Here is a 12,625-nt window from a genome sequence, read left to right as displayed (position 1 = left end):
GGAGCACCAAGCCGGAGCACCAAGCCGGAGCACCAAGCCGGAGCACCAAGCCGGAGCCGAGAGCAACACCAGCGGCGGAGTGTGACAACGTCTTCACATAGCCACTAACTGACGCACAGGGGCGCGGCAAACGGCGCAGGCGTCCTCCGCTAAGAGCCTGTCTGTGGTCACATTTCCCCCCGCGTTCAGCATGGCTGGCCAGCCAACACCACATACCTGTGTGGAACAGAACCCATGTCAGAACACCGCTGTGAGCCCAGCGCCAGCTGCCGGTGGGGCAACGACAAGCCAAACATGTAGCCACTCTCGCGGTGTCGTCACATTACGGAGAATAGGAGAGCCAGACATATTTCCATTTCACCTTGAGAGGCCACGCTCAAAAGGCATAGGCAGGCTCCTTCGGAGTATCTGGGGGAGAGAGGAAAGGGAAGGAGCAGGCAAAGAGGTGTGGCTGGTAGAGAGACAAAACACTAACCAGGGCTATATACTCAACCCTGGTTCAATACAGCCATGGTCTCTGAAACGTCATGCCTGGACTTGACTCAGAGCAAATCCATACAGTTTTTTCAATGGCATTTCTCCACACAGTGCTGAGCCCGAGAGAGGCCCAGGGAGCAGGGTGATAAGCAGAGCTGTAGTGTGACCTGACTGGCTATGATTAGCTCCACCCGGATAACACTACAATCACAAGCTGCCTAACATCTACCAGGGGCTTCCCCATAGCACTGGTCAGGCCAATAAACTGAGTTTCAGTTGAACATTTAGAAAACCAGAAGACCAGTACAGGCCTCTTTCCATTCCACTTGGGTTTCCCGTATGCATCAACTCTAATCAGCAATTTCCAGAAATGGATTTTTCCCTAAAATGAGGCCTGGTTCACTCAGGGGAACACTTTTGGGGACCGTGACACCAGAGAGGGAAAACGATTATAGTTTGGCAAACGATACAGTAATCCATTAGTTTCCCTGCGTTAATAACATGTGCCACCATATAATTGGAGTCCAGCCAATCAAAAGTCCATATTTTCCACATGACTGACGACTAATGTGAGACTAGTAGATCATCGTCACACGTCGAACAAAGAGAAAGCAGCGCGTCTCTGGAGAAGGAAAAGCCGTCTTGACAGTTACAGTGGTAACTCAACACCTGTTCACGGTGTGGACAGAACGGCCGGCGATCCAGTTCTCTCATCCAGCACCTCGACGGAGAGTGAGACCCACAGGCTTTGTGTGAGGACCGAATGGACAGCCTGGGTCGAACTATGGTAGAAACCACCGCACAAAACCGGGCAGCTATCCAGAAACACAATCGGATGGGTCAGTGGACGAGATGTTTGACATTGGTTGGGATCACATGGCTTTAGACGTCCCGAGGGGATATCTCGGCAAGGGAAATCCTCCCGTTTGACCATCACAGATAATGCCTTCTGTATTAGGTTTTAGAAATGTGTGCCAAGGTCAGACACTCGCAGGACTGCATGCAACCGTTTGTGTCTGCTGCGCGCGTGTCTGCTGCGTGTGTGTGTGTGTGTGTGTGTGTGTGTGTGTGTGTGTGAAAGCATGGCACAGATGTAATTAGACAATGGCAATCTAAAGCCACTTCACACATGGCACCCCGCAGAGTAAAAGGATTATGCCTTCAGATGAAACAGGGGCTTTCAAAGCCAACTGTCCCTTTTGTCTATCAAATGAAAGGCCAGCAGGTGCCTTTGGTAAGATGGGAGAACGAGGAGAAACAAATGAGACAGAGGAGATTAACAGAGAGGGGAGAGCGGAAGTAACAGAGGAGAGGGGGGTAAAGAGTTGTATTGCTTTGTGTTGCCTCTTTAATTTGTCATCACACACACACACGCACACACACGCACGCATGCACAAGGGGTTGGTCAGCACCAGGAGCCAGCCACTGTCTGCAGAGTAAAAGACACAGGATGACAGGGGACTGGGTGCGCAGAGGGAGTGCCCCCCCCCCCCCCCCCATCACCCCCACATTCAAGTCTGCCCAATTTTCCCAGAGAAACTTCGGACTACAAGGTCAAATTCCTCTCCGGGAGAACGCGAGCGGAGAGCTGGGGATACGCCCGCCCCATAGATCCCACGGGAGTGGTGGCGACACCACTGGAGAGATGGGGGGGGGGGGGGGGTCAACTGGAGATGAACTAGGTAGGACAGCTGTTGTCTTCAACAGACCCAGGGCCAGGAAGACAGGGACGTGTGACTGCAGTGGACTGGGGTCCGGAGTGTGAAAGGTGTCAGAGGAAATAGATAAGGAAAGCGATAGAGATATGGAGGGAGACAGAGGCAGCGAGGAAGAGAGGCAGACACAGGAATACAGGGAAATGAGGAGCGAGGGAGGAACAGAGATCACGAGAAAGCAGACGACCAGGACAGTTTCCAGGGTCCCACCAGATAAGCCCTCAGCAGGTGCAGGTAGAGGTGGAGGGTAGATAAAGGGGAGGGGCTGTGTGGAATAGGAGCCCGCCCCCCACCCCACACATATCCGCTGAGCCATCAGTCAGGCCTCTTCAACAGCTGCCCCCCCCCAACGCCTTCCTGAGCCTGTCAGCCACAGCTATTCCCCTAATGACAGACAAATAACCCCACAGCGCCTTGTCAGGGAGGGGGGGGATGGGGAGAGAAAGATTGACGGGGAACAGAAAAGGGAGGAGAGGGAGAAGAATGTTTAAGAAGTCCCGCGTCTGTCCGTCAGTCCATCAGTCCTCTTACCCGTGCCTGTGGGATCCCCGGGAACGACCGGAATAGTACGAGTACCCCGAGTATGTGGACTCCGTGTCCATGGCGACAAGGTCCTTCCTCCCCGGCAATTGGCCGAGGGCCGCGAGGAGGTTGCTGGGCTTGGCCGCTGGCAGGCGCAGCGGAAGCTTGTGGGCGGTCTTGTCTGGCGGGAGGCGGAGCTCGCTCAGGAGATTGGCGGAGGCTGCAAGCTGTCGGGGGTCAATCTTGAAAGTAACCCTGCGGGTCCCGGACGAAAAACACCAACCTGGGGGGGGGGGGGCACATCTACAGTTCAGCAATCAATTTGACAATTTATCTGGGAATAACTGTCGAGGAGATAAAACCAAAACACATACATACATAAAAAAAAAAAAAAGAAATTTTGTCAGTCAGTGGAATCAGTTACTCTAAAGAAACTGAAAAAGTTACGCTAGACAGGACAGCCTTTGGCATATGATTTAAAGAAATATGGAAACGTTTACTTTGTGAATGGCTATTCTAACATCCTTGGCAACAAAAACTTACACTACACACACAGACACACAGACACACACACACACACACACACACACACAGACACACACGAAACTGTCCTGGCTACGTATCCCTCCACCTTTCCAAAGACAGACTGGCCGATGGCAAGACACATGGAATTAGAATGTTGTGCGGCACATGCAGGTCATCCTCTGGACCTCCACGAGAACAATTTTCAGAAGAGAAAAACAGCCCCCAGCCTTATCAGGGAGAGCCATCTCCAGGGAGAAATCTGGCAGCTCCAAGGCCTCCCCGCTCTCCCAGCATTCCACTATGGTGATCTCATCACACACTGTTCTCCAGGTAAACCTACAAAACACAATCACATCGCTACAACTAGAAGTTTTCAGAGGAAAAATGGGGAAACCCATCCAAGAACAGACGTCTCATACAGCCATTTGTTTTATATTCTGGGTTTTAGTTCTGTTTCTCGAAAGGAAGAAAGTAGTTTATCAGCTCTGCAGGAGCACATACCGCACTGCAAAGATTGTCCGCCGAGTCTTTAATCTCGGAAACATTCTTTCCCAAGAGGATCAATCTCCCGGAAAAATGCCAAAGGCTGTGTGGATGCAGAGGAATGCCGTAACTCAAGCATCTAGCGATTTCAATATCAAAGGCAGAACAAAAAAACAACAACAAAAAAACACACGTCCCGACTAATTCCATACAATTAGGTCTCTACTCCCCAAACCTGGCTAAAGACTACCCAGCCTCTCCTACAGAAAAACATGTCTGATAAGTGGGTTTTATTGGATGCCCTTTATATGAATTGGCTACACATTCAAGAGGACACTGTTTACAGTTCTTGAAAAAAAAAAAGTTAGGTGAGGGAACAGAGGGGGGTGAAGACCGCGAAAAGCGCAGAAACAGCCGTGGTCATCAGTGTGATTACCATTACGCACATGACTGAGCAATGACACACGGGGTAACAGACAACTGGGTGAGCAGTGGCATACGCTCCTTGTCGGCAGCTGAACACGTGTGTTCCTCTGAGGGCACGCCCCATGTACACATTGCACGTACACACACCATCATAAATGATTCTCTGAAACCAAATTCTCTCAAACAAGCCACCACACCAAGGATTACTGAATGGATTTTGTTGCCTCGCATAAATTATTACACACTGGAACTCCCATGACCCCGTGCAACACAGAAAGCCCAATATTAAACAGGCCCAAATCTGTTGACATCAACGAGAAGCTCAGGCACCTCTTTCGGTCAACTCTACAGCCACTTCCTGTTGTCCTAACATGTTTGGAGTTTGCAATCTGCATGTACATTAAAACAGCTCATCCTTTTTTTGAAATATCAAAAGCAAATGCATGTCCGCACACAATATAACATGCTAATTAACTGCCACAGAGGTCACGATGGAAGCAATAGTATAGACAGACTCGCCAATCCCTCCACTGGTAAGTATTCATTGTTTTAAAAGTGAGATTCACTGTAAAATTACTTTGATTAAGACATTTTTGGAAAAGCATTTGTATCTCCCAGAAGACGATTATCACATTAGCATAATCTCTATTGGCTGGTAGGGGGTGTGATCCAATGAGCCCACAGATGTGGTGTCCCACGCTGCCTCTTCAGGAAGTGAAATGGAAGTTACACAATGGATTTAGTCCATGTCTTATAATTCAATACATAACAGGGGATGTGAAACATGTTCTTAGATTTGAAAATCTTTTTATTTTACATTTACATACCCACCCTAACCTGTGGTCTCTGACTGACCTATTTAAAAGCATGTTGAGTCTCGACTGATGGCAAGTACAACACTGTTAGATCTGGAGTTATGGTCGAAGCTACAACAATTAATGTGCGTTTTATTATCGTCTGGTTCTAATCAAAAATGGAGATGTCAAAAAGACAACTGAATTTACATGGATGTACCAGGAGGTTCTACATGTGCGACTACTGCATCAACCCACGATCAAATCCAACAATTCTTGGCACATCTACAGTACAGACAGTGGACTTCCTCCAGACCACAGACCTTGAAACTGTGCTACAGACTAAATACTAGTAGGGGCTGACATTTCCTTATAATAGGCAGTCTGTGGTCTATCTGGCGGGTGTCTGTAATTGGCATGGATACAGACAGACTACAGACTGGCAGAGTAAATGAGGCAGCACTTCTACAGAGAGCATTGCAGGGGCATTTCCATCTCCCGTTGCTAATCCTATTAAGAACGAGGGATGAGAGGATGAAACAGGGATTAATAGGGTTAAATAAACGGCTGGCGGCAGAATGAGGGGGGCCAGACAGAGGCCAGCTACGGGCTGAGATGGTTTCAGGTGAGATGACACCAAAACCCCACTGCCAGACTCCACCAGGACTGCCGAGCTACGCTGCGGTGTGTCAAATAAATGGGCTTGAACTGAAGAGGCTGGTGATTCTGCCAGGGATTTTGTCCCAAAGCTGGTCCCTGGTTTATATTCTTTGGTTCCAGTTGTCGTGACGAACTAAAGCGGACGACACTGAGCCCCTCCCCACACCATTAGGGAACCCCCCCGTCCCCGTCCCGTGGCATCTGAAGCCATCAGGGTCGGCCTGCCTCTGGCTGCGTCAATGGGCGAGACAGGCTGGCAGCGGACCAGAGCCGGCCAATGAGAACGCCCTTGTTTTCATTTCTCCATTCAAGCCACGGTCTTCCTCTCTACAGTGGATAAGACAACATCCTCCCACTGTCCCCGGCAACATCCTCAGAGAGACGGGAGAGAGGTGGAGACTGCTCTATGGGGCAGAAACACACACACCGACAAAGGATTTTTCTCCTCTTGCAGGAAAATAAATAATCAGCATTTAGCATCTATCTTGAGGCTGACTTGAGGCTTTAAAGGTCAACTCCACCCATTCCTCAATGCAAAAACAGACAATGGACATGGTTCAGTAATGGCATTGATAAGTCACTCCCACTCACAAGATACTGTTAGTATCCAGACTGTTGGCTGATGCCCGCACTTGCCTTCTCCATTCTGTAACTGTATATGCTACATTTGCACATTATTCTTTTTTTTTATTGGAATCTGTGGAGCTCGTTAAGGGTACTTCAGTAACTATGCTTCGTACTGACACATTTTAGTTTTTAAGTTGACATGACTTGATATTTTGATAGAGCAAATGTTCTCTCTTTTTTCTAAGTGTTTTGTTGTTGTTGAAGGGGTGTGTGTGTGTGTGTGTGTGTGTGTGTGTGTGTGTGTGCGTGTGTGCGTGTGCGTGTGTGAGCGCACACGCATGTAATGCGTGCTGTAGTATGAATACATTTACAAATTCATTACTTGAATGAGCCTTTGGGGAAGGAAATCTGTGTCAAATGTAAATCATGTCATATGGAGTGACAGTTACGCATTTTGGTCTGACAAAGGACATCACGTGACACCAAACATTTCATCTGGGACCAGGTGGAGATTATCTAGCATTCCACTGTTGTACCCACTAAAATATGTTCACAATACTTTGTGTAGGAAAATCCAAATTTGTTGATATATGCCATACTCTAGTGATGACTTCAGCCATTCCTGGTTAACCAAAAACCCTTCAACAACAACAACATCACCAGATGATAGGCCCTTGTAATTTAACAGTATTACAGTACAGTGGTGGACCTAATTTCCTCTTTAATGGTTCATTTCATACCAAAAACTTGAAATATTCTCACAAATAGACATAAATACAAATAGGATTGAAGTCATGAGGCTCCTATGCAGAACGATTGCATTCATTTTGATTCAGGGCCCCTGCAAGAATCGAACCCACAACCCTGGATGTTGCAACCCTTGTTTTATTGAGCGAGGTACACAGTTACACCTTTTAAATATCCTTTTTCTGAACGTGACCACTGGGTCAATTAACAACCCAAACAACCCCAAGCCAGCTATTTAGGAATAACAGGATACCCTGACTGACAGTTTCTCCATGTCAGTGAACAGGAAGTACGGCTGTGCCTTGTGGCTGGCAAAGGCACAAATGGCAGCCCAACAGCGCATCGGAATATGGACAAATGGTCCATTTACTTCTGACCAGAGCCCACACAGCACTGCTAAAGACTTACTTCTCTATAGGAAAATACTGTGGCCTCATAGACCCTGGTCAAAAGTAGTCACCGCAATTAATAACCAATGAAGCGTCGGAACTTAATGAGGATATCCAATCAATTTCCCCCGCAGGCAGGTGGCCCCGTGGATGTTTGTTGTGATCGTGGTAGAGGTGTTGATTTCCTAACGCTAACGGAGGCTTAACATGACAGCCTAAACAAGGGGGATAATGAGTCATTAAGCAAGAAAGGTAAAGACATGATTAATAAGAGGCGCGCGGGAGGAGGGGGCACGGGGGCCAAACCAGAGAGTCGGCGACTGAACCCCCTCCCTCTGAATCACAGTCATGGAGACGCTGTCCGCAGGCAAATGAGCCAATTAGTTCCAGAGAATGAAACCTCCGTCCAAGAATCCCCATCTCCCAGCCAATGTCCGACAAAGAACCCTACTGCTTTTTTGTAGCGCTGTTGTTTGACCAGATCCCATACAGCTCTGCAATGAATCAATAAGGATGCGTGCTCTGTAGGGAAGATATGGACTGTTCACTGGTGCACAGGTGCTTCAGAGAGAAAGTAGTCAAACATGAAGCGTAACAATAATTACTGTGATTTTTCGTATTCTATACATCGAAAGGACATAAAAACAGCAACAATGCCTCCCCAACCATGTTTAAAACCAACACGGGCGCATGCATGCACGCACGCACGCACACACACACACACACCCAGCCACACACTGTCAATCTCACATGGAACTCACAACAATCATGTCATCAGCTTTAAAATATTCTCTTTGCAGATGTGAAGAGACAAACAAACTAAAACCTTTAACCGGCACGGCGAGCGCTACGGGAGGATGCCATGTTCAAATCCCACTAGGAAACCAGCTGTAATCACACGTTTCCCTGACGTTAGCCTCTGTGTACCGATCAAAGATATGATAATGGCTGCAGTGAATTATTCATAGGCAGACAGGAAGATATTTTCAGTTTCACTAGTGGGTGTATTCACTCGTCTGAGACAAGTCGGGAATGTTTTACAATGAAGGGGAGGTCCATTGTTCAGCATTTCCTAAACATTGCCGCCGCCACTACCCTTCCTGGTTCTGACAATGAATGGGTCGGTGGGGTGGACCGGGACCTCTACTGCAGTCCATACAATGCTCATAGACTATGAGAATGTCACTGAAGCTACATGTTGTAGTCAACTGGTAGGCAGACAATATCTTATTCAGAGTCCGCTCACGTCCAATTCTTATGGAGTGTAATAAATAATATTAAACTGATACCACCTTTCCATCCATAAATAAGCAAGTACCAAAACCGAGAGAGGGCGACGATGCCGACAGCAATGGGTGACATGGTGCCTTTACGTTTCCATAGGATTTGTACTGCACGGAGTGGCGGTGGAAATGCGTCCCAAAAAAACCTACCTGAGAAAACGTCACACAGCAATAACGCTCTGTGGCCCTCCCACCTAGAAAAGCCAGCTGTTTATTTGGCCACAGCTGAAAACAGGGGTGAGAGGTGAGAGGTGAGAGGGGGTTGTCCATGTTCAATGACAAACACATCAAACTTTAGATCAGGTCCCAGTACACGAAGACACACAAAGATTTGCTTATTACAAAATAACAACGTGCGGTTTCTTTTCTGGAAAAACGGGTAATTTACTGTCGGCCTGTCATTAGTCTGTCTGTCATTGGTCTGCTAAAAAACAGCCCTTGGTTAGGGTTGCCATGGCATCATTGTCAGTCCAATGTGTCAAAAACACCCATTACATAACGACATTTGGGTTTATCCCCCACTCCAATATGTCAAAAACATGATAAATTACATTTTGGAAAGCATGGCAAGAAGACACTTGACCAATGCATTCATTCTATCCCACGCCAGCCACCACATACAAAAGTGACACCTAAAAGGCTACAACAACAAAAAAAGGAACACTCTATGCTTGCTAGTAACTGAAGTAATATTATGTTATTACAATGAACAACTTAAATGAACCAACAACTGCCCTGGCATGTCCCGGGTTAGTACACTGTCAAACCAACTTAATGAAACGTTTGACATTTGTAGCATAATACACAATAGAAATGTGTTGTGGGCAATTCAAGGGTAAGGTTTAACTGTTAACAATCAGGCCCTGAATTGACCATACAGAGGAAATAACCCCTTTATTTCATTACACATAATGTTCAACTAGTGAAACATTTGTATTTAGACCAATGTATCCCGCCGAAATTTGGACCCTGCAATATGAGTAAAATTTACATATTCTCTTACCCGGTTTCTCACTTTCCTGCAGGTTTTTTCTGTGCAAGCATTTTTCTGGTGGCTTCTGGGTAAATCTCTGCCCTCTAGGGAGAGTGTTTTTTTTCCCCTGGCCCTAGTGGTGTGGTGGCGTCAGTCCTAAAGATTATACTCCGCTTGACTGATTAGCATACATGGAGCATTTTGGAGACTTAACCCTGTCTTCAATATGGCCCAGTCCAGCCTCAGATCGAGACCCGATCAACCAATCTGAGTCAGTGGTCCTTAACCGATGTCCCAGGGTGGAGTGTGAAACCCCCACCCAGCGAGGCTTGGGGGAGGGGGGGATCATCTTATTACTAACTGATGTCAGGGACCTGGTGTATTTTGTCACACAATAACATGCAAGAGCAGAATCATTCGCTATGTACATTGTGAACAATGGTCAATTTCCATTCCTTTCTTAGCTGTTTATGGAGGTTTTGGTATGTTCTCTCTAGAATTGGAGTTATTTCATTTAAAATATGCCATTGTGCAGGACCGGATAGCACAAGCATTTTGCTACCTGTGACAACGTCTGCTATTATGTGCATGAGATCAATACAATGTTGGACCTCACAGAATTAAGGGGGCAGTTATGGTATGGTACGATACAGTACTTTACCTTCTTTACTTTAAATTATAGATCAACAGTAGACATCCAGGTCTGAGGCAAGTTCAGATGAGACTAAATCAGAAAATAACACAGTCTTGAACAATTATGTTTTTTTTATCCAACTGACACCCCAACCCACTGGTAAGAAATTCTCAAAATGGTCCGAAAACAACCAAAAGTACACATCAGTGACAGTCCAGGGACCAGTAAACGTTACACAGTGACTCCTTTACTAGTCTACACAGCGTACTAGAGCTCGGCCAGGATGAACCGTAACATACTGGCCGCCACTACTAACAGACAGAACTGATTCAATGCAACATGTCATAGAATGCCTGGAACTCAAGAACATTCTTCAAAGATTGCATTCAATGAAACACGGTGTTTTGTAGATGATTGTGGAACACACTTTCAAACGGTGCCCCAGATTTCCCATAATTGATTTAAGATTCAGTGACTGAGAAGGCAAACATAATTGTCACTTAAGCACTTGCCGAACATGAGCCCAGAAACTACCCCATTCTTATAGTCACAGATAACTTCTAGCCATGGAAGCCAACTTACTAGGCAATGGCCCAGCTCAGCATTCACACATGACACTTAATATGATGTGAATTTAAATCCACACCTGTGTGGCAACACCTTTAAATAGCATACAGTGCTTTGTATAACTGATTACTTAACGAAAAAGTTATGTTTTCACTGAGAAAACGAACTACTTTATTCAGTACTGTACCTACGCAAAGTGATCGTTTTCAGAAAGGACTGACAGTTTCATCCAAAAGCAGCCGGATTCACTATATAGCCTATACGTTTCTCTGCCCAGCACTACCTGTAACCCAGATGGCGGTCTTCCATAGGAAACTCCCAGGTCTCTATCAGGCCTCCTGAGCCTTGCCCAGCTAGTTGGTTCGACAACTTAAACATTTACTAACAACACCAGGCAGTTGTTTGAAGATTAAACTAAGAAAACAAACATGAAACGGCCGACACCCACGTGAATGATAGACATGAACCTCAGAGCAACATTGTTTCTGGACCTGAATCTGTGTCGCCGCTGGTAACAAGGTAACAAGATTGAACTACAAACGAATTCGTTTAACCGTGATTCAAAGTCGGCAAAACGTGTTTGACTCTTTTGATTCATTATTAAGGAAAGCGAACTGACAAACAACCAGTTACTGTCATTATATTTGCTCTGCTAGAAAAACCTACGAGCTCCGTCTTTACACGGGTTAACTTTCCACCCCATGTTGACCGACTGCAGTCTTAAGGTTAAGGAAATGAAGGCAATCAAAATCACATTCACTATCCACATGTATCCTAGCCTACAGCTCATATTATATAAAACAAAGGGTGGCCTGTAGATTGTAACCAACTGGGTTGTAATAAAAACGTAGCTTACCTGTACATAAAAACACCTGCGTTAACTAAAAATAAATAGTAGCGTATCTTACATGAAGCACAAACAGAACTGCCGAACTCACAATTTACATGGGGCTTATTCGCTTTCGAAAAAAAATCCAAAGAACTCGACAACGCGGGATACTGATTTTCCTGACTCTACTCACCTCACAGCAGGTCAACCATTCCAAAAGCAGGTTTCATCCAAAGATGTAAATGGAATAATACACTCGAACACACCGTCAGTGACCAGCCCGGGTTCAGGCCGTTGGAATCACCCTGGTCACAAGGAATTTAACAGGGGGCAGTATTCAGCCCGGCTGACTATGGGATTTTTTCATTCGGTAGAAGTCCCTCCTAAATGTCTCTCTCTGCGGTGTCCCGGAAATCGTGGAGTGATCGATTCGTCGACGAGATATCAGCTCATCAGTAGATTAGAGAAAGTGTGTTCTTCTCTCCGCAAAATGACTTTCATCAATTATACTGGTGTAACCTACTGCTGTAGTTATGAAATCTGCCACACCCTCTTTGAATGAGCTAGTGTTTTGGTGTAGAAAATAATAAAAATGTTAAGAAACAGCATGCTAGACTACTTATTGTGTTATCATGGATTTTACAAAAAACGTGTGTAATCTAAAACTTTACGAATGTTTTAGATTAAGCATTGTCAACATATTTGTTTGATTTAAGCAGTATATAAAGCAGAAACAGACCGTCTCATTTCAACCACATTAACGTACACATGCAATCTCCTTAATCGCTGACTATGCTACGTTTTTTACCTTTTTCTAAAGGTGGCCAGCTATGAGAGAGCAGAGGATGCAGCATTAGCCACACCAAAAATGAAAAAAATACCTACCTACATCTCTAGTCCTCTCTGTGTAGTGACGTGGAGCGAGCCAAGCTAAGCACCTTTTTGCCAAATTGGATATGACCCGATTTGTCTAAATCTTTACTTGGCTGACTACTACTGACAGGGAGAGATAGTTACAATACATTTCTGATTTA

General features: G+C 45.9%; 1 protein-coding gene across 6 annotated transcripts in view; it reads right to left on the bottom strand.

The window, feature by feature from the left end:
• The window catches only part of LOC105019882 (vang-like protein 1), a 37,897-nt gene extending 25,272 nt beyond the window's left edge, over positions 1-12,625 (bottom strand). For 2 of the 6 annotated variants that reach the window (XM_013139985.4, XM_013139987.4), the window contains exons 1-2: positions 11,785-12,118; positions 2,724-2,997 (exon numbers count right to left, since the gene is read on the bottom strand). In XM_013139985.4, the coding sequence (XP_012995439.1) occupies positions 2,724-2,794 (71 nt within the window). In that variant the 5' untranslated portion in view covers positions 2,795-2,997; positions 11,785-12,118. Of the gene's footprint in view, positions 1-216; positions 1,084-2,723; positions 2,998-11,618; positions 11,706-11,784; positions 12,119-12,476 lie in introns of those variants that run through there. The other 4 variants (XM_013139986.4, XM_034289744.1, XM_020042459.3 and 1 more) reach the window with 4 other exon arrangements.

Source organism: Esox lucius, chromosome 22 (assembly GCF_011004845.1).
Source record: "Esox lucius isolate fEsoLuc1 chromosome 22, fEsoLuc1.pri, whole genome shotgun sequence".
Lineage (NCBI taxonomy): Eukaryota > Metazoa > Chordata > Actinopteri > Esociformes > Esocidae > Esox > Esox lucius.
The sequence above is the reverse complement of the archived record's forward strand: the minus strand, read 5'-3'. Positions and strand labels throughout refer to the sequence as shown.